The sequence below is a fragment of the Xiphophorus maculatus genome, chromosome 23 (genome assembly GCF_002775205.1).
Source record: "Xiphophorus maculatus strain JP 163 A chromosome 23, X_maculatus-5.0-male, whole genome shotgun sequence".
Taxonomy (NCBI): Eukaryota; Metazoa; Chordata; class Actinopteri; order Cyprinodontiformes; family Poeciliidae; genus Xiphophorus; species Xiphophorus maculatus.
The window spans coordinates 6,735,424-6,763,309 of record NC_036465.1 but is presented as its reverse complement, the minus strand read 5'-3'; the positions used below and the strand labels follow the sequence as shown (position 1 = coordinate 6,763,309).

Below are 27,886 nucleotides of genomic sequence, written 5' to 3'. Positions count from 1 at the left end.
TTTATTGTTGTCACAATACTTCTACAGAATATTATGATAAAATAAGTCCACCCCTACTTATGAGTGAACAACTAACCCTTCCTTCCTTCAGATTTAAGAGGAAAATTGGCAGCCTACTGCAGCGATTAAAATTAATTACATTTTTTATAGTGAGAAAATAGACATGCATGAATTGTTTTGCCAATTTAGAACAGAAAAGTTCAAAAACAAAGGAATTAAGAAGTTGAATATTTCTCAAAGGTAAATGTATGGAAAATGTTTCCCACTGACCTCACATGCTTGTTTTCCCGTCAGTTAATTTATCAGCTTCATCCGGAAGGAGCATTTTCATTTTTTCTTCTTGTTCTGATTTATTAAGGCATTATAGTTTGGGATTTTTCCTTCATTTATTCATTATAAAGTCACCAAATCACTCAAAAAACAAATTTTTTATTGAAACATACATGTTCGCTGAAGGAGAGCATGTTTGTTCTTACTTTTATATTTTTTGTTTCATTCAGATAAATCAGAAAACAAAGCCAGTCTGTTTGTTTTCCTTCCCCTCCATTGTGGATATTATATAAAAATATGTATTTTCTGAACATCACAGACTTTTATTTTATATTTCTGTTATAAGTTTGACTAAATAAATCACCACTGCACTTGGAGGCACTCTGGGGGAAAAATAAAAGCTTTGCTTGCAGATGGAGGGAGTTTGTGTGTAGCATTAAAAGCAACATTTTTTATTATTTTTTCTATATCCTGTCTCTTCTGGGTTCAACCAAGCATTGTTACTAATTAACAAATGACATTTTTGGATAGAATAAAATATATATATGTTGCTTAAAAAAACAGTTAAGGACTCATGTTATTGTTGATGGTTGATAAATTCATCCAGTCATCCAGAGACTTCCTGTAAAAAAGCCGGAGTTTGTGCCGTTTGTTGCTCTGGAGGAGATTTAGACCTCAGCAGATGAGATCCTGCAACTTTTAGATGCAACATTGCTGCAACGCACCTGAATCAACCGACTGAATTCCCTCATCAGCAGAAAAACACTAAAGATTATGTATTTATGCTTCCTTGAACAGGTTAGGATAGGTCTGTGGGTGATACAAAATGTGTTCATTAAATTGTTTGCACAAAAATAATTCCTAGAAAAGTAGATTTTAGTTGCTCAGTTCCACCTAATTTTAGCTGTTTTAGAGCGTCTTGTCACTTTAAATCCAAATAAATACCTGCTGGCCACGCCCCCCAACTCAACGTTTACACTCGCATATGAAAATGGCTTCAAATGGATGTGCAATTATACAACCGTACATCTTTGAAAAGCAGAAGTGGAACTTCCTGCACAACCAACAAGAATGTAGGAAATGGTTTCTGGATGGTAAGTCAACAGCAAAACACGTGTCAATACATTGACCAACCTTTGACCAACAGCTGACCAACCGTTCTGGAGCTCTGCTTGGGTTGCTAGGCAACAGCACACTTCCTTTCCAATGTGACTTAACGACTGAGAAGTCTTTTGAAACGTCTCATTTTCCAGACACTAGAAAACATTAACTTACAGCTTTGGAAAAAATTAAAAGACCACTTAAATGATCATTTTCTCTGACTTTACTTTTTTACAGGTATATGTTTGAGTAAAATGAACATTGTTCTTTTATTCCATAAACTACTGACATGTCTCTGAAATTCCAAGCAACAATTTAGTATTTATTTGCAGAAAATGAGAAATAGTCAAAATTATTCATTCATATTCATTTAGAAACAACAATACTAATGTTTTAACTCAGGAAGAGTTCAGAAATCAGTATTTGGTGAAATAACCAGGAGGTTTTCAATGGGGCTCCGTGCTGTGGGCTCTTATTTTTATCCATACTGTATTTCCAAAAAATGACTGGGTGTTTTTTTTTTTTTAAAGCTCTTGGGTTGTTTTTAGAAGCACTTGAAACCCAAGTGAAAGTACAGAAATGTGCTAAATGTGAATTTTCGCATAAAATCCCCCCATTTAAAGACTGTTGTCAATCTTCCAAGGTTCGGGTGTGCCAAGAAAATGAGCCCAACTTCAAATCGTGCATAAAAATAAATATTTTTGGCAGTTTGCTAGTCTGCAGCCGCTGTTCGCATTTGAAAAAGTCTGGCGGCAGGACTTAGGTTTGTAAAGTTGCGGCTAAATGAATCTCAATACCTCAACAACGTTTGGCAAAAACCAAATATATGAGAAGAAAACACCACGTATGAAGCACCAGGGTGAAGAAGAAGTGATGCGGCTGATTGTTGAGCCTCAGAACGCCTGCAGTCATTGAGCCAGCCATGAAGGGGTTAATTCAGACGCCATCTGTCTTAAAGTCCCAAAGGTTGGTTACAATGAGGTTCAGCAGCGTTGTATAAATAAAAACAGGTCAACGTTTCTTCACAACGATGTGACGAATTGTCAGTCGTGCAAAAAAGAAAAATGTTGCTTGAGTACCGAGTTTATTTGAATTTTTCCTCTTTATCTTCACTTTCTGTGGATTAAACGACGATAGTCTGGAATGTGATGTTCTTTGGAAAACAGTGGAACGTAAAATAATTGTTCTTTGTTTTTCCCTTGACACTGTGAGAGAGCGTAGTAATATTTTTAGGCTACCATATTACATTATTTGATTATATTGTTATATTTTTATGAGTGCCGGGATTTTAATGCATTAATTTCTATTAATTTAATACGTACATTTTAACAAGTTTAACACAATTTGTTACTCTTTTCCTCCTTATTTACATACAAAAGTCCAGTTTTGCTTAAAAAACGATTAGATGGGACGCTGGAAAGTACTATTGTTGTGCTAAAAGTAGTTAGCCTAAAATACCATCTCAATGTTAAACAAGCTACAGAAAGTACTTTGTAAAAAAGATGTTTTTATTCAAATAAATTACATGAATTATCAGGATTTCCTGAAACACATGAAAGCTAAATTAGTATAATATCACTTTACGTCAAACTGATGGCTGTAAATAACCAAACAATAAATATCTTTGTTGTTGAGCTCATATGTCTGTTAGGACTGAAATGATTAATCAGATTAATTGTGACTAATAAACTATTAAAATAATTGTCAACTAATTTAGTAAACTATCATTAACCAAAGTATATAAAGTAGGAAAAATACCATTTGCTGAAAAAACAACAAATTGACAGCAGTAATTAAGCCAAAACTGTAAAAAAATATTTGTACATTTTGCATTTAAGATAAATCTGTAAATATGTTTTACCCAAAACTCCTCAAGTGGCCGAGTTTTAGCTGGTTCATAGTCACTAAAAATGCTATATTACTGCATTTTAGTCAATAAAATGCTTATTTTCCTTTAAAAAGGAATTCAGTTGTTTATTGGTATATTTTACTGTATTTCTAATATTGTAGAAAACAGAAAAGAAATGAGAAATTGGTAAAATGTGCCGATCTTGTTACACAATTAATTGACCTGATAGAATAATTGATGATTAAAATAGTTGTTAGTTGCAATTATTTAACCAAAAGGGGTCAATCATATGGTTTTTGATTAAATGTAGTAAATTTGAATGAACAGAAATTTACTCGTTTAAAAATTTTTATCAACTCCAACAACTAATTGGTATATTTCATATATTAAAATTGTAACTCTTCTCATTAAAATCTAATTTAACACGAAAAACAACTGAGGATTCTTAAAGTGCACAGACGTCAGTTGGACATAGTTTCTTTTTGGTCGTGTAATCTTTTGTAGGACCGGTCCAGATATTCTGTTCAGGTCGGCGGTGTCTTCATCCTTCATGTCACCTGGAAACTCATAATTCGTTGTCTCACCTGGGCCCCGAGTGGGCGCTCACTTCAGCTGTCAGGCATCCTGCGGCGAGCGGATGGAGGGCAGAGCCCCCCTGCAGAGGGCGAGAGCTCAATTCATCCTGATTTCCTGCACGAATCCAGACATCGAAGGCAGCACGCCTGCTGGCTTTTAGGGGGTTTTAAGCAGCAGGTGTCAGAAGGGTTACCACGGCAATAGATGGCGTGTCACAATCTGAGCGGTTCCTATTGTAATGGAATAATTAGTGTAGAAGTGCTGGGTGACTAATGATGAAGCAGGAAGTGAGTGTTGCCTCGTTTCAAGTGCGACTGCGTTCCTGCTGAAAGCTGAGGCTGAATTCACCTCCAGACGGCCGGAGGTCCTCAAAAATTTAACTGTTTCATGAGGAAATTTTGGGATAAATTTCCATATTAAGCTACTTAGTCAGATTCATGGCAATAGGGCATCAGCAGAAAAAAAATGTTTTTAATGTTTTAAAATCTGCTTGATTCGCACTCAAGACTTTTAGTTCCTAACTTTATGTATTTCTTAACCCTTTCATGCGTAGCGGTCTCTGCAGTGGACAGCTGTCTAAAAGTCATTTTCTTTTGTTTCTTGTGGATTTTGATGTTATAAATGTACACAGACCACTGAAGAAGACACTAGTGCATCATTTAATACACTGCCAACTACTGGCCATCCACTGCAAGTGCAAGAACATTTTTGTTAAATTCAATATGGCTGACAGACGAAGAAGCAACTGGGGAATATCCAGTCCCTCCTTCTACTGTAGACGACTCTTGCAGGTAAAAAAAATAAATAAATACTGTGACATCAAGTAACCCCTAAAGACCAATGCTACTGATGTATTTTCCAAATAACAACTTTGTTTTAGCAGAAAATTACAACTGATCACCTAGAAAAAAATCCTAAAGAAAAAAAAAATTCCTACCTTTTTTTTTATGCCTTAAGAAAAACAAAAACACTTTGGAAAACAATCCTGACATAAAAGATCATATCTCATGCATGAAAAGGCTAAAATATTTTTTCTTCTTTAAACCACTTGATGGTAAAATCTGAAAACTTTAGTTTTTGCTTCATTTACTCCAGATTGAAGTGTTTTATTGGTGTATTTGGGTTCCTTGTCCTTCACTTGCATCTCGTTAAGTTGTGAGATTTAAAAGTTGTGAGATTTAAAACTCAAACACACAAAAACACAGTTAGTGTGTTTGAGTTTTTATGAAGTTCATTGTTAAGACTTTATTCTCTCTGAGTTTGTACCAAACAGTCCAAAATATGCTTGCGTATTCGCAATTCAACATTCATTCATTTTTCCGCAGAACGTGAAAATTTGCCTATTTTTTGTAAAGCAAATGTAAAATATTCAAATGGAAATGTATGTCAGGAAGCCAATATTCCTTGGCATTTAGTCGAACGAGTTTCTATTAACTTCTTGTTTGTTGGCTGATGATTTAGATATTTTTTCCCAACTTTAATCTACATCTGTTGACCATTTTTATAAAACTTTTCTGTGACCGTCCCTCAATGTTGTTGTAATTTTACAATTACTCCATTATTTTTAAAGATCTTCTTACTCTTTTTTTTTACCCATTTTGCTTGGGAATTAGAAACTTCCTGTAATATTTCACTTCACGTGTTTAAATCCATCTTTACGTTTAAGCAGCTACGATCAAAATACTCACCTAATAATCGTGCAAACAGCGAATATTCCCTGCTGTTTCAGTGTAACAACAAACACAGCTGAGGTTGGGTTATTCAGAGCCGGCTGTAAATGTTTTCCATCCTCGTTCGTTTAGATCCCTGAATGGATTTCTGTCTGCTTGGCGATTGATGTTTGGGAAGCCGGGCTCACAGCAGGACCTTCAGCTTGTTACTCCTGGAGAATCACATTTTAGACTTTTTGTTCTTCTGCTAATCTTTCTCTGGAGACCTTCTGTCTCTTCTAACCTCCTTTTTCTTCCGTGCTCCGTTGCACAAACACCTAAATAGCAGGTTTATTCTGAGAAGAAACACCCGACTTATTAGCTCAGATATTGCAAATGAATTTTTGTAAGCAGGATTACAGATGCATAATTTAAGATTTGCATCAAGGAGCTGTGAGTAATTCATCCCCAAACATCCCTGCAGCTTGATTTCATACCTGCTCTTTCTTCTCTTTCTTTCTTCCTAAATTTTGCATAATTCATAAAGAGCGTTGGTACACCATGGTTTTGCAGATGACAGTCTCTCCTCAGCTTTCACTAAGTTATTCAGTGTTAGAAATACAATCTTTTCACATTGCGGCACAGGAAATTTTATACTTACTTTACAGTTTCTGCCTTAAAGCTGCTGGGATACATTTTTTAAATGAGCCGCATGATTATGTGCAATAAGAGTAACTCATCCAACTCTCCTCTGTCTTGGTTTTCTGGCTTCCTTCTCTGTTTGTTTGGTCTTTTCTGCTTTTGGTAATCATGATTATGAGTGTTTAGCGGCTAAATTACTGAATTAAATATCAGCTGAATCTGATATTTAATGAGCAGACTCTCTAAATACGCCGTTCTTTCCTGAAATGTGGGTTGTACGCAGTTAAATATTTATGACACATCAGTGTTGTTTGCCGTTTGTATCTGGTACATTGCATCCTCCACAAAAACGTGTAAATGTTTATAAATTTAATAAATCGTCTCCCTGACAGAGATCGACGTGATCTATGAACTTCTCTTCGGTGTCAATACTGGAAAATCTTTGATTAATTATAGCTAACAGCTACAGATCGAACAGTTTTTATTGGTTTAAGCTGGGATTAAAACAAAAATATAACATTTGAAGATACAAGCAATGTAAAGTTTAAAGCGTAGAATACAATTCAGATCATATATTCTTTTACATGTTGTAGCTATTTTTAAAAGAATGTATAATTTACATAGTTTTCTTTAAAATTGACCGATAAATGACGGTGGCTCTTTAAAACTAATTCATTTTTTATCAATATTAAGTTGGACTGTTTAATACATAACTCAACTTTATATGTATCTTTTGTTTTCTTAATAAAATAATATTTTTTTTTCACAACAAAAATCTATATATATTTATATAAATAAGAAAAAATATATTTTTTCTTATTTTAAAAAATATATATCCGATTTATTTCCTTTTTCTTTCTGTTGTCTTCCATTTATTCTGCAAAACTGAATGAAATGTCACATTTTAACTTCATTACACCTTTTAAGTCTGAATAGTGTAAATAAAAAACTAAAATACGTAAAAAAGCGTTTTGGATTTTTAGTTTCTTAAATCTCAAATAAACACAAATCCTTTTTCTGAGATCAGTTAGAAGTAGTTTTATATTTATGCTTTCCTTTCATTTTAATTTTTTTATTTAAATGTACTTTAGGCTGAAAAGACTTCATGAAACCTTTTTTATATTATTATTTCTGCTCTCTTTGTTGCTTCTCTGTTTAACTGATTTGAACATTTTCTCAGATTTAAGGCTCAGCTTTAGACGCGCAGCAGATCCTCCTGATTTGACAGTCACTGTGATTGTCACATAAATAATAACCTTTCTTCCATCTGAGTTGCTGTGGGAACTTTAAAACCGGATTGAAGATTAGCCATCAAAGCTGCTGCTGCTAAATGTTTCATAGCGTGAGTCATTTAGCAGCATTTACCGCTGAATATTTTCTTTTCTTTTAAAGCGAAAGCCTTTATTTTGGCAGAGAGCCGACGTGTTTTCTCTTGCTGCTCGGCGTTAGACTCTCATGAAGATTCAAACAATTGTGATCATATATTTTAGTTTAATCCCCCCCAGCTCTGGTTTGAAACCTTTCCCAGAGATGCTTCAGTAGGAGAGGGAAGTATTTTCGGATGCAGCTTCCTTTCCAAATGTTCGGAATTTGATAAATTTCATCGCTCTGTTATTTTTGCAACGTCTGATGAGGAGCAGTGGTTTCTTCCTGGAGTTTCAAGTTTGCAGCACTTACTGCCTATCTGTGTGTTTATGGCTTGTTTCACCTCTGAATGCTTGTTCCTCGCTGTGTCCTCTCAGAATATTCTGTTTGAGTGAAAGACACGTTAAATAATGCATGCAAGACTCCGCTGAAATCATTTTGCATGCAGAGTTTTCCTTGTTATATCTCAGTCTTCAGGTTTGGATTGTTAGCATTTTGATCCAACATCCATCCATACATCCATACATCCATACATCCATCCATCCATACATACATACATACATACATAACTCACACTCATCCCTAACATAAGAGGTTCATTTACGAGGAGAACGTGCGAGCTGCATCCATCCTGAAGAGTTCAGAAATCAAGATTTGGTGGAATAACCAGGAGGTTTTCAGACGGGTTCACTGCAGTGGTCTATTAATTGTTTTTCCACAGCTGTATAACAGTAATGGCATAATAATACAAGAACACATTCTTGAATATCAATAAACTTTAAATTCTAACGAACATCTATCATTTAACACATTTTAAATATCCAGAATAAATAAACAAACAAAAAACAACAGAAAAAATAAAACAAAATTAATCATGAAATTTCTATAGACTCGGTTGATTTGGGGAAAATGTTGTAACATTTGTTATATTTTCAGCTGGTGTGTTTTGCTTTCACTCTGTCAAACGATTCAAACCCTTTGAAAAACCTGTTCCCCGCCTTACCTGTGGCGGCGCTGCACCAAGAACCACCGATGGAAACAGCATAAAGACCTCAGAAGAAGACACTGAGCGCAACTTCTTTCTTCACAAAATGTAAACAGAAATGGAGTGGCGCCAGATTTGAGCGGTTGTAGGACTTCCCTCTCAAGCGTTGGTCGTATTTGGTTGTATTTACCCAGAATGCCCTGGACTGTAGTCCTCTTTGCCCGAACTTTGTAGGGAGTTCGGGCAAACAGACTAGAGCTTGATTAAAATGAACTAAACAGAGCTAATGTGAATGTAGCCTTAAAATGGAATGGAGAAAATGAGGCTCATTGTAAAAACTGGAAATAGTATTAGAAGAGTAAATAAAGGCATCATATAAGCAGAAGGACATTTTAAAATTAAAACTAAGAAAAAAAGGTGAGACACAATAGGAATAAACTGACGAACCGTTTTGTTTTTGTAATAATTTAAACTATTAAAAAATGAGCCTATGGAAAATAAAAGCATACACATGACATTTTTTATTAATAGACTTTTAAGTGTTTGTTAAAGTTCAGTCTCCAGTCCATTATGGCGCCTTTGCTCCTTGAAGCCTCTGTTTTTTAGCAATGGTGACTTTTAACCTCTCATTTCTGAGGAAAACAACAAATTTCTGCCTTTTTCTCATTAAACCAGAAGAACTTCTGACCCGATTATTCATGGATATTTTGGATTCACTCAGTGACTCAGTTAGGGTGACCATATTTGACTTTGGGAAAACCCGGACAACCTGCGGGGGGGTGGGGGGTGAAACCAGAAAACTTTGGAGCGGGGGTGCTGGGGAAACCGGAACACCTTGGGGGGGGGGATTACGTGACACGCAGCGCAGTGCGCAGTGCCCTACAATGCACTGTAAGCTATGTAATGTGTTTTGAGGCAATTGACCAAAATCCCGGACGATTTTTAAATTCCCCCCGGACATCTTTTTAGGTCTGAAAAGTAGGACATGTCCGGGAAAAAGAGGACGTCTGGTCACCCTAGACTCAGTGGACTTTTGTGAAGTCGAACCTCATCAGCGAAGTTGTTGAATTACTCATAATGTGGGAAGGGCAATATTTAAAAGCCTTTTCTACCATTTATCTTACCAATATTTCTGATGTTTAGTCTTTGTTTTTATTTCCCCTTGTTTATATTTAAAGGTGAAACCAGCTTTATGTCTCACCTGATACCTTTAAATTACTTGTGATTCATCCTCAAGCTGCTTCTTTTCACGCTTTTTGACCCACTGTCTGTGCAGTTATCGTAAAGTGTTTAATATTTTGCTCTCAGTTGTGTTTTCAATAAGTTTAATCTCATCATAATCATTTGACTTACTCATCCGATGAAAGAAATTGGACCCAGACGCAGAAATCTACTTGGTTTCACCTCATCAGTCACCAGAATCAGAGCAGACAGAAACTCTGTAAACACTTCAAAGTTCGTCTGGTTGTTTCTGTTTTCTTTCGTCAATCAGCCTGACTGATGCGACGCCGTGTTTATCCACCAGCCTGGTTTCACGACATTTTATGCATCATTTCTCATGTAATCCAGCCGATCTACTTACTTTTTTCTTCTTGTTAGTTTAGCGATAATCTGATAGTAATTTCCTGATGAGGAGTTTTAGATCGTTAGCATCCTGAAGCGTCATCTCATCAATCAAAGCCTTGCAGCGTTTTGATGAATCTGAGCCGACAGAAATCCTGTAGCAGCTTCAGGATTCATCTGGACGTTTCTGCTTTCCGTCATTAAAAAACATGAGGAGCAGGAAGCCGTGCAGGACCGCTGCTCTGCTTCACATTGTTCTGCAGATTAAAGATTATGCATCCTATCATGAGTCATTCATTTCCCTTTATATTTACAATGTTTAGTGTGATTATTGTTTTAGGTTTAGAGTTTCGCCCTTTCACTCCCCTTGTGAGTTTCTCTCTTTATGTCTTTCTCCTGCTCTTCATTTGTAGCTACAGTTTTTATTTTCCATTAGCAGGCCTTCTCTGTCATCTCTGCTTTTTATATTTTCAGGTTCACTTTTCTGCTCCTTTAATTTCCCTCAGACTGTCAAACCCTGGATCTGTTCAGTCCAAACATTTCCAGAAACTCTCCGAGTCGTTTCGTCTCTTTCAGATGCAAAGAGAGAAAAAATGTTTCTGGCCAAATGTTTGATGCTTTCGTTCAAAGCAGAAATTCCCCCACAAAAATACCAGACTCTGAATTAACAACAGACATTTTTATTGTCTGATTACGTGATAAATAAACATTTAAGTCTGACAAAGAGATTTTAAACTTAGCAAAGATTAAATAGTTTGTGTTAGAAAGTCTGCAGAAATATTTTCTGAAAGAAGGATTCCAGGGTGTGATTTAAATATTTGAATAAGCTGCTCATGTTGCTTCAACTAACAATTATTTTAGTAATCAATTATTCTATCAGTTATTCTGTTTTTTGATTAATTGAATGTTTAAAAATTGGCACGTTCAACAGATTTTCCATTGAACCTCTTAAGTTTTTATTAATGTTAGAAATACATTGGAAGATGAAGATAAGCAAATAATTCGGTTCATTTTTCAAATGAGAAAATAAACATTTTATTGCCTAAAATGCAATAATGTAGATTTTCTTTAGTGAATTAGAACTGAGTAAAACTAAAACTGCCACTTGAGGAGATTTAGGTGAAAAATATTTTAAATGCAAAATCTACATGTTTTTGTACAGTTTTGGCTTAATTACTGCTCTGAGTATGTTTCTTCTTTCAACAAATTACATTATTTTGAGTCCAGTTAATGATGAATCAATTACTAAATTAATTGCAGATTATTTCAATAATTATTCACGATTAATCTGATTAACTCTTTCAGCTCTGATTCAGTGTAGTATATTGACTTGATACTTTATATGCTGTGTATTTATTTGCAGTTCATGACTGATCCCAGAGCAGCAATATCCCGTTTTGTTGTGAACTCTTTTCTAATACAATATAGCAATAATAAACTGATTCACATTATTAGTAAAATCTGAAATTAAGAAGTAAAACTGCATGGATGACATTTTTTATCTCTCTCTATGGATATAAAGTGCCTGAAATGAGTCTCTACTACACACTTAACAACCAATTAGGATAATATAATTACTCTTTACTCTAAATAGAATCCTGGCATTAATTGGGAACTTAAAGCTGCAGTTTGTAACTTTTATAAAAGTGTTTTTTTTACATATTTGTTGAAATGGTCACTATGTTGTTACAGTTTGGTTTGAGACAGACAATTTGTAAAAATATTGATCATCTCTGCCTTCTCCCAGTGCTCCCAGTGCTGCTAACCACAAACAACCAATCAGAGCCAGGAGGCGGGTCTTAGTAATGTCAATCATGCATGTGAGTAATCTCTGCTACTATACTGCTTCAACCCGTTAGCATAGCCACCGACAACGGCGGATAAACAGTTTTCCCGTAACAGTAAGTTGTTTCTCAGCCATTAGCATGTTTAGCAGTGCGTACATGAAGTTGATTGACAGCGCTAAGACCCTCCTCCTTGCTCTGATTGGTTGTTTTTGACTTGCATTTCTTAAGATGGCAATAATAGCTCAGAGAGGAGGCAGAGGAAAATAATAATTTAACAGATTATCTGTCTCATAACAAACTGTCACAACAAATATTTTAAAAATATATATTTAATAAAAATTACATACTCCAGCTTTAAGGATTTAAAGTTCCTAAAATGAGTTTCACAAGTTTTATTTCTGACTTTTCAGAGAGTTTATCTGGTGATGCGTCGGAATAATCTAATTACACTTTAAATACAATCTTTATTCGTGTTTATATCGACGTTAACTCTTGTGTAAGTTGGGAACATAATCCTTCATCTTTCCTTTGACTTTTTGTAAAACAAAATCTTCTTTTTGAATTTAATTCTCAATAATTAAAAACCGAAAACAGCAGCAAAACGTCCGCTCAGATCAGCAGAGATCAAAAACTTCAAAGAACTTCAGGTTGATGAAACAACTATAGAAATTTATTGCACTTTTTTTTAATTTGGGCCCTGAGGTAAATGTCCCCGCTCCGCCTGAGACCTGCATTAGTATTCGTTTGCCCGCAGTATTGCATTGCATATCAGATTCTTTTGCATCATCTCTTCTCTTAGAGTTTTACTTTGAAGTGCTCTTCCCAAAGCAGCGGTGCTGACGGCGAGATGAATGATTTAGACGTCTGTCCGTTAAATGTGGCCTCTCTGTGCAGATAGGTGCGTTTGAGCTCATATGCATCGGAGTAATGAGGTGATGTGCTTCGTCAGAAAGGACTCGGCGAAGCAGAACGAAGCCGTATGTTTGTTTAAAGGCTCCTCTAGTTGGGAACGTCATTGTTGTCAGGATGCTGTGTCGTGGCTTTGTGCTCCAGCTCTAAATACACGAAGGAAGCAGCAGATAAATGGCAGCGGAGAGCCATTCTGCTTCAGGCAGCTGCCCCAGCCCTTTAATCTTAGCCATCCTCTTCTTTTCATTTTTTCTCCCTGGCTCTGACTAACCACCCCTGACAGGGAAGTGCAGAGAGGTAGGCTCCCTGTCGACTGCGGGGCAAATTTAAACAAACGAGAGAAATAAAAAGAGCGAACCGGAGACAAAAAGGAGGAACTGACAGCTTTTTGAATAATTAGCACAATGGATAATAAGGAGGAGGGAGAGAAGAAAGCAAACAGAAGAAGCTTTTCCTGAAGAGCAACTCATGAGAGTGAGAGGAAAATGCTGAGCATCGTATCTGCAGCTTAACAGGTGTAACAAATTCTAGGAGGCAGTCATTTTCCACGGCTGCTGCCTTTGCAGCCGGTGCTTTTAGAGTAATAGAAATATGAGAAGTTGCCCAACAGGGACTGCATGCGGAGTGCATGTGTTTGAAATGTAGAGCGAACAAAGGAGGGGGAGAGATGAAAGACAGAGGCTGCATGCTGTCTGCCAGGTTGGTTATCCCTCTGAGGTTTCTGCCCGATCCGGAGTGAACGTCCCCGCAGTGACTCTAAATGATCAGAGTGTGCATTAGTCTTAATGCGTCCTCTGAAATCAAGCTTCACAATGAGCACTTCCTGTTGGACAAAAAAAAAAAGCCTCTGTTTCAATTATCGCCGTCTGTAAAAGCAGAGAAAAGAGAGCAGCAGGTGCATTCATGAAAAAAAGATGCCGCGCGTTTACTGCTGCCCTTACAAGACGGCCCTCATCACCTTTTGATGAAAAACAGACGGATCATCTGAGCCAGAAGATCTGGGCTGCTGGGGCCGCCGGCGTGATAAACGACGGCTTTTTGCCTGTTTTCACGCAGTCACATCTGAAAACTTCCTGCCACTCCTGGTGGATTTTTATGTTGCGACAAAGTGTACAGATTTCTTCTGAATTGAGATCAAAGTGCAGTTTTTAAATTCTGGTTTAATTTATTCAACTACCGTGAGAAGCTGGTGAAAGTTTGACCTGAATTATACATGAATGTAAACTTCTGGCAGATTTTATCTCATTATTGTGGAGTTTATCAATAAATTAAGTTCATTTTTATAGCACATTTCTGCAACAAGGTAGTTCAAAGTGCTTTACATCATAAAAACACAAAAATAAAAATTTATAAAAACAACATACAGTCACCAGTTGAGAAAACCAGTTGACAAACATTACATTTTGTCGAGTGCCATCATTAAAATCATCAATAAACATCAAATATGTTGATCAATGTTTCATTAATTATGGTTCAAAAGCAACTCTAAACAGGTGGTTTTAGCCTTGATTTTAAGGAACTCAGTGTTTCAGCTGTTTTTCAGTTTTCTGGAAGTTTCTTCCAGATTTGTGGTGCATCGAAGTTGATTGAATTCTCTCCATGTTTAGTTTTGGCTAGCAGTTAGAAATAATTTTAAAATAAAACTGATCTAAAACAAATGAAATAGGATGGATCAACTTTGTTCTGTTGGATGTTGATATTTGTTTCCAAGCTACAGACTAAAATATATTCCACGACAAATTGATGATGAAAATCTGCATTAGTTAAAAACGTTTTAGTTGGTTCTGTATCGTTTTTAGTCAGAGGTCGAAGCCCCAGGAGCCGCTTGTGGCCCGGGAGCCTCAGGTTGAAGACCCCTGGTGTTTTCAGTGTTTTCACTGTTCACTTGAATACGCGCAAAATTTTTACTCCCCGAAACAATTTTGTAAAGAAGAAACGTTTTACGTCCCTTAAATTGCTTAAGCTGTTGGATATGGGGCTAAAATTGTTATCTTAGAAAAAATGGTGAGGGTGTCTAAGAAATGACCTTGTAACACTTTGCAGTCTGATAGACGTCAGAGACTTTGGACTGAGATGTTCTTAATTTTATGTATATTTTAGATTAGATCATGATGTGTTGCCTTTGAGATATTTTGGCCTACTTCATGGTGTCAGACTGGTTCTGCTTGTTGAATTTACCTCAGCATAGAGCTGGACGATACGGCCAAAGAACCTATCACAATATCAATCTATCAGAGATTGTTGATATTGATAATAATTGTTTTTTTTAAATATCTGAAATGCTGTCAAACTGGCTAGTTTGATCCAGTTTTCACTGTACTCCAATAGTCTTTTATTTTTAAGCAGTTACGAGGCACAGTGGCGAAACCTGAAACTGCTGCTGCCAAGTTACTCAACAAGCCGTTGCTAGGTAACCACAAGTTGCTCAGCAAGTTGTTGCTAGGTAACCAAAGAATGAGTGAGTGAGTTGATTCCACCAACCTTGCTTAGCTGGGCACTAAAGCCTTTTGCTCTGCCTACATTTCCCAGAATGCTGTGCTGCTCTGGATCAGAGTTCAGTGACTATTCTGAATATTGAATATTCTATCAGATATATTGCCTATTGATAACGATCATGTTCAGAGGTGGGAAGAATTCCCCCAAATTGTACTCGAGTAAGAGTAGCGATACTTCAACATACTTTTACTCAAGTAAAAGTAAAAGGTATCTAAGAGATAATCAGACCAAAATATAAAGTTAAGTGGACATTTTGGTATTTTAAGGACGAAAATGACAGTAGCTTTAATAAGTAACAAAAAATAACAAAATCAGGCAAAATAATAATTTTCCAAAATTTGTTTTTTTCAATATAAAACTTTAACAAAAGTTGCAGGTGTGTGTTTGTGTCTGGTGATTTTTTGATTAAAACACATTTGATTTTCATTCAGCAAGAATACGTCATAATATTATTACTCAAGTAAAAGTAAAAAGTACAGCATAGTAAATATTTAGTTTAATTAAATAATTGCAATAACTATTTAATATGATGAAATAATTATAGTCATTGTTTTATTTAATTATTAAATTAAATAATTATTTAATCAAATTAAATAGTTGCTATAATTATTTAATTATTTAATTATTTAATTTCCGTTTGTCATTAATAAAGCATTTTTGAATTTGAATTTAAAAATACTCAAATTGTCTTTTTCAAAATAGTTGGTCACGTAAATGTAACTAATTACTAACCAACTTTGACCACATGTCTATCGTGATATATATATATATATATATATATATATATATATATATATATATATATTTATTATCCAGCCCTACCAAAAATGTGATTAATCACAATTAATTGATGATTTACCAATGTTTTTAATGATTAGTTAACAAAAACCAAAACAGAACAAATCTGTAACTCAGCTTTAGCTTTAAAACCAGTATTTATTCATCACTTGACAAACCCAAATGAAGTGTCGGCATCCGGTGGATACGAGACACGTTTATTAGTTTTCACCCTGAATGTGCATCAGAAACCAGCTCACAGTTTTTGACCCAGTTCCACATGGTGCACCGAACGGGTGAGCCTCTCGTCGCTCCATGAGGAAACAAGGCACTTAACCGTACAGCAGATGTCAACCCTGTGACGCCAAACGTCTCGATACATTTACAGATGAAAGGCTCCATCACTCCTGAAATAAAAAATGAAACCAAAACTTTCATCTTAAGAGATCAGAAGCTCCAACAAGCAGATGGTTTTTTTTTCTACTTCTTGTTTTTAAAAATGACTGACAGACTCTGCGATAAGTACAAATCACATCAAACGTGGTTTTAAAAAACAGTAAAGGGATTACTGAATTTCTGTAAACAGCGTAGTAAAATACCTGCGTTTTGTGTGGTTCGGGTTCTGCTTGACATGCAAACAGACTGAGAGACGGCATCTTTCATACTGACGTCTTAGTTTTTCTATTTAAAGTCAGAGTTGAATGATTTAGGATAAGGAGCCAGACTTCCTTGTAATCTTTTAAAGTGGTTCTGAAGTCTTACATGGTTTTCATTAGACTTTGGCTGCTTTCTGACCGACTTTGTTTTTGACGACGTTGTCCTTCTGAAATGGACAAACCAAAGCAGATGGATGGTTTCAGAGTGTCTTTTAGAAATCAGAGAAAAATCCAGCCTGAGAGACGAATCGTCCGTCTGATGACCTTCAGGTTCATGTTTCCAACCCACAGGGAATCATTTTCACTTTCCGTCTGGAAAAGCCTGACAGTTTTTCAGAAAAACGAAATATTTGATTTACAGACTTTTGGGGTTTTCTGTTTTATTGCCCATCCGTCCGTCCGTCCGTCCATCCAATCATCCATCCATCAAATTGTATGTCCACCCATTCTTTAATCCATCCATGCATCCATCCGTCCATCATACCATCCAATGGTTCATCCATCCAACCAACCAACCAACCAACCAACCAACCAACCAACCAACCAACCAACCAACCAACCAACCAACATCCGAGTATCAATCTGTCCGTCCGATGAATCTGGCATAATTCATCTAAAATGACAAAAGTGAAAAAGCAGCCAAAGTCAAAACAAAACTTTGAAAGATCTGAAAAAATAATCATTCGGTCATTAAGATTTTTAAAGAAACACAACGCATTTTAGGGCTTTTACAAAAGTATTTTTTTGAAAGTAAACTTTTGCTTCTCACTGAGCTAAATTCACTTCAGGGTTTCTGACTTAGTATGCAAGTCACAGCAAAGATGCAGCTTCAGATTTTCCCTGAACTAAAACAACTCCTGGTTCCTCCAAAGTTTTATCCAGACAGGAGGAACTGGAGCAACAAGCCCAACGGTCTGTTAAAACAAACACAATGATCTGATGTCACACTGACTGATAAATGTATTTAGCAGGTCTCTCTAAGTGACGCTCAGTCTGTTCTGATCATGGAGAACGAAAGACAGAAAGCCTTTCAGATAATTTGACAAACTTCCTTTTGTGCCATTATGTTTATATTTTATTTGTTGTTTTGTGTTAATCAAAAAGTGACCAAAAGTGACTAGAAACATCCTAGAAGTTATAAGAGCTCCTAAAATAAGATACAAGTACTAAAAGTAAAACTTTGTACTTCCATCCAGCATTCCTTCCCACTTCTTGTGGAGGTAATAAGCCCATAGGGGGTTCTGGAGCATTTCTGGGCCGGAAGGGAGATGTGTTCCCTTCAGTGCGTTCTGGGTCAGCCCGGAGGTTTTCTTCCAGTGGGACGCATCCAGAAACTCTTCAAAGTGAGGCGCCCAGAAGGCATCCTGATCACATTAGCAGTTACTGGGGAAAATAAGTATTGAACACAGGCTGTTCCCAGTACATATGTTCCTAATGGGCCCATTCACATGAAAGTCACACCAGTATGTCAGTAACCAGCCCAGTAAAACCACACATATAGAAAAGAAGCAGCACAAGCTAGTCCAAAAAATTAGTAAAGTGGAATAACAAATGGGAAATTAAGATTTATTCAATATCTTTTTTAGAGAAACTAGTCTGTGCTAGGAGTGAACGATATGGACTTGAAGGTTTTATTGCGATATTTTGATTAAGATTATAATTAAACTTTTTTTATTTTTTAATCAATTGTTTGGCTGTGACAGCATGGAACAGCATTCATGGCACCAAAAACACAGACAATGTTCCCATTCGAAAAGCCTTCATCACCTACTTACTGAAAAGTGTAAATTACATCACTAAGCTGCACACAGTAGCTGCATTTTATCATGTTTTTGAATTTACTAATGTTCACTGATGCTGAGAAAATAACAAAAAAAACATTTTCAACCATAATGAAAGTTTAGCTTTTTATTTAACATCAATAACCGAAATGTATCAAAAAGTTTTAAAGAATTTTCTCACGATAAATGATAAACCATATGTTCCCAAAAATGCTGTAAAGTAGCCACACATCATGATGCTTCCACCTCCAACCTTTCGTTTGTGTTGTGTTTTTGGGATGACGGAGATTTCTATTCCTCCTCACATTCAAATAGTTTTGGCCCCATCTGACCAAATTAGGTTTTTTCTTCAGCAGTGGAGTCTTGTGCTGTGAGTGTGTACAAACGCCATTGTAGTTGAGTGAATTTATCATTTCAATGGAAACTTTGTTCGGTTTAATTCGTCTTTAGATTATTCTTCCCACTTCTCTGTCAGAAATATTGCATTAATACTTGATCATGATAAAAACATGCTGTTTCCACTTCCAGATTACAGAATAATCTGGAATAGTGCTAACTGGGACATTCATAAGGTTAGAAGTATATCTTATTTTTGCAACAATAAGGTTTTAAGGGAGCTCTTTACTCTGTAATGAGAAATCTTTTTATAGGCCATCAATTAAAGCTGAACTAGTTGATATAAATTTGCAGTGATGGGAAGAAATCAGGATTTATTTCAGCTGTTTTTTGGCTTTCTTTGTCTCATTGCATGATATGTTTTATTCTTATTTACTTATTATAAATAACTTATCTTATGGACGTGATCGTTTTCATTTCTTTCTAGACTTTTTGTATTAATTGTGTGAATTTCAAAGGCCCATTAGAAATACTTTTACCAACATGTTCTAAACTTATTTTTCCCATTGTACATTATATTACCATTGTTCTGACTAATCTTTCTACTTTTTATTCACATAAAATGAATTGTGAATTACCTAACCAGGGAAACATCACCTGGGTTAAACTTTACATTAAAACAATAAACCACAGTGCAGAAGGGTACAGTGGGACTTTTCTTCATTTAGATGTTCAATCTTGCCTCTTTGGTACCGAAGGAAAAGAAAAATGAAGCATCACCTCGTCTCTGTATTAAATCTTTCTAATGTGGAATGACAGAAAATGCGTTCTGAAAGGTCACAGCACAGATTTTGGCATCTAATGATCCAGTTTCTCCAAAGAACCGTAAAAATTCAACTTCGTTACTAACGGATATTTAACAAGAAGTAGAAATAAGTTTAAAAATATATTTGTCAAGAGGACAACAAACTGAGAGAGGTAAGGCAGTTAAGCCTCCATTATACAACAGAGAGTACTCACTAGGCTTCAACATCTCTACAATACGCTTTACAGTCTGGCAGTGCTGCTCACAGTGTTGACTCTAAAAATGCAATCCTACAAATCACAACAATGCATTTCAAGTTGCTCCCAGCGCGATGTAATGCACAAACAGACGAGCGTGCCAAATGCATTTCCACAGCTTCACGTTCTGCCCGCCGCTGTTATCTGCTGGGAGGCGACGCTGGCTCCGGTCTGCTGGAGGGCTTGTGACGCCTCTGTGTGCGTACATACAGTATTTGCATGCATGCATGTTGGGTGTGATTCTCTACAGTTCATGGGAGATAAAAGACGGCCCCAGAGGGGCCGCCGTCGGCTCCAGGCTGACGTGGGACAGAGTGTGGCTTTGTGAGCGCGTTAGTGTGTGGAAATGAGCAGGAGGAGCTTTCCCCTGAGCCTGGCCCTCGTCCTGCTCTGAGTTCTGGCTCGGCGGCGCGGTGGTGGCTTCTGGTTCCGATCCAGCCACGGTTCCGGCCCCTGAAGCGCCACGCTCCTGCTTGTGTTTCTCCCAGGCTGAGCTCAGTTTCACGGCCAGCGCCAGTAAGTTTTTCCCTAGAAACACAGTCGACACGCGGGAGTCTCTGTACCACAGCATGCCGGTTCCCCGAAGAGCCAGGGTGAAGATGTTGATGGTGACCAAGCTGAGCCAGGGGTACAGAGCCTCCCGGCGGGGGCCCCTCTGGCCGGGCAGCCCGGTGGCGCCCAGCTCCGTTAGCGCCACGCACGGCAGCAGCAGCAAAAGCGCGTAGCAGTAGAAGAAGACAAGGCCTTCCGCCCAGATCGGCAGCCTCTGCTCAACAACGCCTCCAGACCCGCCCTGGGCTTCCCAAAGCCCCGCCTGCAGGTCCAGAACGTCCAGGAGGTCGACGACGACCCACAGGAGCCTGCTCCGCACTTCCTGCTTCCTGCGCTGAGGAGTCATGTGATCGGCGCCAGTGAGGATGAGGAACAAGGAGGGCAGGCAGATGGACAGCAGCAGCGTCAGAGTCTTCCTGGCCAGCGGGTCGGGCGGCCGCCGCTCCTGCCTGTAGTTGTGGCAGACGAAGAAGAGCTTCAGCTGCAGCAGCGACAGGAAGAGGAACCACAGGGCGTTGGCGAAACCGCGGCGCGACGACTGTGCCTCTGAAACCACGCCGGCCGAGACGAAGCGCAGGGCGAGCAGGAAGCAGGCGTCGCCCAGCAGAACCGCCACGTACTGCCACACGCTGGGTCCAGACATGCCGCGAGCTCCCAGCATGCTCTGCTCCAGCAGGTAGAGGTCCACCACCGCCATCGTGCTCACCGTGACCAGGGTTGATACGCACACCTGGGGCGTGGGCACCATGCCTGGAACAGAGGCAGGACAGATGGCGCGTTTATTGGTGTAGCTCATTTCTTTACATCATAAAAACACAAAGTCATAAAAGACACCAAACAGCCAGAGTTCCCACAGGTCTGAACAGGAAATGATCTGCGCTGCCTTAGTAAGCAACTTAATATGGACAACCCTGACCATCCTCTTCATGAGACTCTCTTCAGTATCTTCAGTCAGAGGCTTCTTCAGATTCGTAGTAATGCAGACTGCTACAGGAGGTCTTTCCTGCAACAACCATCATCATCTGCAATAACTCTTTGAACAATTTGAATTAAAGAATTACAACAACATTTAATTTACCTTCGGGATCAATGAAGTATTTTTGAACTGAATTGATCTGAAGTGGATGTGTAATGGATAACGGATCCATGTCTTCGAGACCAACAAAAAGAAACTAATATGTGGACACTCTTGACCAATGTGCGAGAGAAAGATATATGAACAAGATGGCTGCTGTTGGGATCGACCCGTATGAGACGGACAAAGAAAATATGTCAATGGGACGAGCAGCTTCCTATATCAAACTATGTCATAGTTTACTACTTAGTGAACACATTTAAAGCCACATTTGTTAAATCCATGGATACAATCAATATTTAAATGGCTTTGTAAAGGAAGTACAAACTCTTCGTGTAAAAACAAGGTTCTGGTGACTGGCAGAGGAAGTGCATGTAGTAATAAACATGTAGGCTACATGACTGTGTTAGCTAGCAGATAAAAGCTACAGTAGCTTAGCTAGTTCAGCAGTAAGTACTACAGTAAATATCACTGATTTTTATCTTGGCATTACACAGAGGTGGGTAGAGTACTCAAAAACTGTACTTGAGTAGTAGTTGTAATTCAAGTTAGATAGGAACCAGGAGAGAGCTAGCTCTGCTAAGCTTGTGTCTTACTGTTGTCATAGCAACTCCATAGCAACCGCTTGCTAAGTTGGCTGTCAGTTACAAAGTTTAATGGAAGTCAGACGTCACGAGAACTATTGAGAAAACCGCTAACAAATTACATTTTGATGAGTGCCATCATCAAAATCATCACTACACGTCAAATATGTTGGTGAACGTTTTATTTATTATTTAAAAGCAACTCTAACCCGGTGAGTTTTAGTCCTGATTTAGAGGAACTCAGCATTTCTGACTGTTTTGCAGTTTTCAGGACGTTTGTTCCAGATATGTGGTGCATAGAAGCTGAAAGCTGCTTCTCCATGTTTGGGTCTGGGGATGCAGAGCAGAACCAGAAGACCTGAGAGGTCTGGAAGGTTGCTATGACAACAGCAGATCTTTAGTGTGTTATGGTGCTAAACCGTTCAGTGATTTATAAACTAACAGTATCTTAAAGTCTATTCTCTGAGCTACAGGGAGCCAGTGAAGGACTGTAGAGCTGGTGTGATGTGCTCTATCTTCCTGGTTTTAGTCAGAACGGCAGCAGCAGTGTTCTGGATCTGCTGCAGCTGGAGGATTGATTTTTTTTTTTTAATGCAGACCTGTGAAGACACTGTTGCACTAATCAATGTGACAAAAGATAAACACATGGATGAGTTTCTCTAGATCTTGCTGAGACATTAGTCCTCTAATCCTGGAAGTAATGTTCACTCGATAGAAGACTGAGTTTATAACGTCTTTAGGTGTCTCTGAAGGTTCAGAGTCCATCACTATGCTCAGATTTCAGGGCTGATCAATTCAGAATTCCCCTTTTTTTTGAACGCCCATTTGTTCAAATTGGCTTTTAATCAGTTTTATTTCTGCTGTTTTATATTTTCTGTGGTTTTGCATCTTATTGTTTTATGTAAAGCATTTTGTGGTTTCCTGTTAAACAAGTTTTACTTATTTACATCTCTGCCAAGCCATCTGTGTTCCAGTAAAAGTGACAAATGTGCATCACACGACGTGATTATTTTCTGGCATTATTTCCCAACCAACTGTAAACTACTTTAAAGCCTGTTGCTATGGTTAAAGACGTTGGCTGCAGAGGAGAAGCAGCGAGCGCCCTTCATCTTTGGCCAGAGCAACACACTCTGGTGACTCAAGCTGGGAAGCCTATTAAACTGTTTATTTTACATCTTTAGTCCACCGTTCTTTGAATTAAATACCCTTCATTTCCCATAAAGGACCCAAGATTGCTTCTTTTTGATTTGCAGATTTTTCCACAAGTTTCTACTTGTTTCTTTTTCAATGATCAGCTCATTCATTATTAATTAATCGCATTCAGGGGGAGCTAGATGCCCTGTCAAAGCTTTTTCTTTGCCTCAATAGTCTGCCGTGTTTATTCTCATACCGCGCTGCAGCCTTTAATCATTCCAAATCCCCCATCTCGCTTCAGATGAATATTGATAACTTGCTATTTGTTTGGAGACGCGCTCGTCTCATGGCTTTGTGTACACTGCCGGGGTGACTGCACGGAGACAATGCCAATGCGGCTGAACTGGGAGGGTTCATCCTGTAATTTTGCAACAGCTCACAATGTGCATCAACCACCGACGGAATAAAAAACAGCATCGATCTGCGGGAGTGAGAAATGATCATTGACTTTACAGGAGAATCGAACCGGAGTCTCTCTCGGTTGTGTTTGGTGTAAAAAAAAAAGAAGAAAAGCGCAGCAGCGCGGTTCGCTTTCTCTGTTCAGTGTCAACCCTTCAGCGGATCGATCGCATTGTCATATGAAATCATTACCGGTTTCGGTCGTGCCCTAACAGTTGATCGAGCTGCAGATTGTCAGTCTGCCAGTGAAAAACGTGTATTGATATCTCGCTGATGGAAGACACATCGCATCCCTAACTCCAAGGCGCTCCGCCGCCTTCCTGTCCTTCCTGAGTCATTGAAGACGACAGAAGATCCCCCCGCTGGGAGGAAAAACCGAGAGTTTTACACATTGGTGCATGTGTGCATTAGGAAAGCTGTAAGTGAAAGATTAATAGGCCTTTTGGGCTGTCTGCATGGCTAATAAAGTGTTACTGCATGATGGTGATAGTTCATAAATAAGCTCAAGGGAAGAGGAGGTGATGAAGAAGTGAAAGTGACTTCCATCCACTCGAGCGAGCCTGGCCTGAATTAATCCAAATTCATCTTTGAGATTCTCGTGGCATCACAGTATTTATGCAAAAATGTGATGGAACAGTTGTAGTCTAAAACAGAGAAATTATTATTCAAACAGCTGCTATAATAACATAACATCACTGATTAATACAGCTATAGTGATGTTATATTTATTCATGCGGATGCTTCAGTGATGAATTAATACCTTTATTGTTACTGAAGACTGAAACTAGAAGAGATGCTTCTGCATTTCGCTGTAAAAAAAGTAAAAATGAATCCACAAAAACACAAAAATGTTCCGCAGATTAGGGAAAATATCCTGAACCCTGTTGATTCGGTTTGCAAAGAAAAAATATGGTGAACACATTCAGAAGGTTTATGAAACTTTAATGCAACTTTAAAAAGTGACACTGAAACAAAACTGAAAAAATCTGTTTTAAAGATTAAGGTTTACAGCAATGGAAACCAAAACTTTACGTCGCCATATGAGTCTCCCTGCTGGAAGATGATCCAAAACTCACTCTGCATTTAAAGCAGGGTTATTTAATAGCACAACCAAATAACTATGTTAACTCCAATTCTTATAAAAGTGAGTTTTTAAAATTTGGGTTGCTTTTCACAACACTTGGTGGAAAATAGTCATCATTGTGTGACAGAAAATCACAAAACCTTTACATTTTTATAAAAAGCAGTCTCTTTGCAATCATTTTATTAGTTCATTTGTTTTTAAATGAGTATAAACTGTCGAACGTGACATCATCAGTGATTCATAGTCATTTGTTAATTAAATGCAACTATGTAGCAGTAAAACAGAAATCCCGCTGCAACTTTATGATTCAAAAGGACTTAGTGCCACAAGAAAAAAAAAGAAAACTAGTCTGTTGCTCTAAGAGTCAAGTCCTTTGCAGTGCCAATCGGATCTGGTTCTGGTCAGAATACAATGAAGGACAACCAAAACATTTTGAATTGAGGATTGAAACGTCTATAAATCCAGTCAATGACATACATGACACATAAGATTTCATGCAAAAGTTTCTTTATGTAAATATACATATATTTTTTTATTTTTTGGTTTTACGTTTTGTTTGGGCTGAAAACTGTCCATCAGATCTGGCAACCCTGGCCTCAGGTCAGCTATTTAAGATGTGCAACTCTAAGCTTTCAAATTGTGGTTTAAAAACATTCACTTGCCAGCTGCGTTTTCATTACAAATGTCTGCAAAACTTTCAGTTTAATGAAAAAAAAAAACATAATTTGGCGGTTGCGTTGTTTCCATTAAATAAGAAACAATTAAAGTCAAACATGAACAAACTTATTCACTCATTAAAAACATCCTGCAGCTACTTCCTGTCTTCTTCTTCATGGTTTCTGCCAGTGGTAACATCCAGTTATTGATTGTGACTCGCTTGATGTGAAAAAATTGTTTCCATTGCAGTTTTGCCCAATAAACACTGCATCATAGTGACAAAACTTAATCAAAAAACAGTTTTTTTTTCTACATTTCCGTGTTTCAATTAATTCAAAATGTTAAAAATTGTAACAAAATGGAGATGCAGATATTTTCAGTTTTGGAAATTTCTTCAAACTTTTGACACTTTCTGTCATTTCATTGAGGGAAACGTCTGGTGGCTTTATTTTGTTCTATCAACCTTCCAGACCCTTAAGGTCCATAATAACTGGAACATTGACCAAAATATTTGCTGTGTATTGATGATTTTAGTGATGGCAGTTTGCAAAATGTAATGTTTTCTTTACTGATTTCTCAATCGTTGGCTGAGAAACTTTTGTTTTTATGATGTAAAGCCCTTTGAACCGCCTCGTTGCTGAAACTTGAGTGATTATTTTGGCTCATGTTGAGGAAAAACACTCTAGTTGACCTGGATGTCATTAAAAGAGCAGTTGAAAGGCAGTATTGTTAAAATTTCAGCAATTTCGCAAGCATAACCTTTTAAAATCTTGACGTTGAAGAAGTTAGGAGTATTACAGGAGAAAATCAAAGGTTGGGCTTTTATAATGATCTGATAAATCTCAGAGTGACTGTAGAGGAGGACGGATCGGAAACATCTCATTGGATACGACACCTTTTGTCTCTCAGCGGGTTGATTATCATCCCCTGAAACCTGAATGAATTTCCTGGCGGCCAGTTGAGTGGATATTGGAATTTTAAATGTGTCTTGTGTTTTCTCGGGGAACAAGTCCAGCCTGGAGGGAGGTGTGGGTGAGGAGAAGTTCACAGCCTCTGCTTGCTGCTAAGTTATTCCACCTGCACAGGCTGCGAATCCTCACCCTGGAAATCTGGAAATCTGTTTGTGTTTTCGCTCCCCTCCCATGTCTGCGCGGTGTAATTTATTCTGCTCTGACTGAGAGGCAGGGATGACAACCCTCCTGTCCAGCCGGGCTCATTGGTAATGACCAAATTCATCATTCTTGCTGTCTGGGAAGTGACACGGCTGTTGACAAGGTGAGGCAGCCCATTTCACAGTAAGCATGAGTTACCGCGCGCTCGCAGGTAGCACTAAGAACCAGTTTCATCAACCTTGTGTTGTCTCTCTGCGTTGCGTTGTCCAAGTAATCATCCAGAAAGCAGCTAAAATCTCTGACAGAGATGAAGCGAGACTCCGGTTTCCCCACTTTCAGTCATTTTCTATTAAAATCTGGTGCTTCCCGAGTGGACAGAAAAAGCCATGTTGGAGCCAAGATTCATTTGTCTGCACCTGCAGTTTATCTCCATAAACACCCGTCACTCGGCGTCCCCAAATTGCACAATTCAGCAACCACAGGTGGCTGAGGAGCATCAAGGGCATCAAGACAGCTAATAATTTAATAGAGCTCAATAAATCCACATCAACAGATGTTTTAGTTACATTTCCCCGTCATTAGCCGCCTTGCAGCTCTGAGTTTTACAACATGTTATAAAAACGAACATAATAACTGTAAATAAATTAGAAAAAAGTGAGGTTGTAGTTACCCAAACCATTCGTATTGCACTTGGGCTCAATCGTCCTGGCGTGATTTAGAAGCGCAGTCGGGTGGCCAATAAGTGGATCCCCCCTCCTCCTTTAGTGTCGATGATGAGCCGATAAAAGTGTCACTGTCCGGGTCTTTGGCCGCTCACGCTCCGGGAGGAGCTCCACCGAGAAGCCCGGTGATGAAGGTGCTGAGGAATTAAAAACAAAAACTCGTCTCATAGTTAAAAGATTTCCCCCCTCGCTTTCAGCGCAGATGTCTTCCTTCCCGGTTCGGCTCGGTCCTATACGCTCCGGGTTTTGGAGGGGGTTTTTTTCCCCTGCAGAGGCTCGATCTGGATCCGGATCTGCGAATGCTGTCGCCTCCCTGCAGTGTGGGGGTCTGTTAATCTTTTGACACAGCAGCGGGGGAGGAGAAAAGGGAGGAGGAGGAGGGGAGGAAGGCTGCTCCTGCTGCTCCTGCTGCTCCTGCTGCTCCTGCTGCTCCTGCTGCTCCTGCTGCTCCGGCGGCTCCGGCTGTGCGGAGCGGACTGGACTGGAAGTCGCTCAGAAGTGGAGCTTCATCATCATCAGCATCATCCTCATCTGCGTTGGAGCGGCGGAAATCTGCAAGGTGCGAGGCGAACTCCCGCACGCTGAGTTTCGGTCGTGGTGATTTGTAAGCAGGCTACGTGCTCAAAGCTCAGACCTCCCACCCCTCCTTCAGTTTCTCCTCCTCCTCCTCTTCGTCTCCTCCTCTTCCTCAGCTGTGGAAAGT

General features: G+C 38.4%; 2 protein-coding genes across 2 annotated transcripts in view; one reads left to right on the top strand and one right to left on the bottom strand.

Annotated features, from left to right (window-relative positions):
• mrpl11 (mitochondrial ribosomal protein L11) overlaps positions 1 to 27,886 on the top strand; it is a 77,514-nt gene that overhangs the window by 29,906 nt on the left and 19,722 nt on the right. The window lies entirely within an intron of this gene.
• LOC102223012 (transmembrane protein 121-like) lies at positions 18,539 to 27,210 on the bottom strand. The gene is made up of 2 exons (XM_023328925.1): positions 27,132 to 27,210; positions 18,539 to 21,106 (listed from the first exon to the last, which is right to left on the bottom strand). Exon 2 carries the CDS (start codon positions 21,102 to 21,104, stop codon positions 20,049 to 20,051), a length of 1,056 nt encoding a protein of 351 aa, XP_023184693.1. The 5' UTR covers positions 21,105 to 21,106; positions 27,132 to 27,210; the 3' UTR covers positions 18,539 to 20,048.

What these genes read in the sequence shown, in the direction of transcription:
- LOC102223012 (XM_023328925.1), bottom strand. Translation starts at nt 21,104, where the DNA reads ATGGTGCCCACGCCCCAGGTGTGCGTATCAACCCTGGTCACGGTGAGC.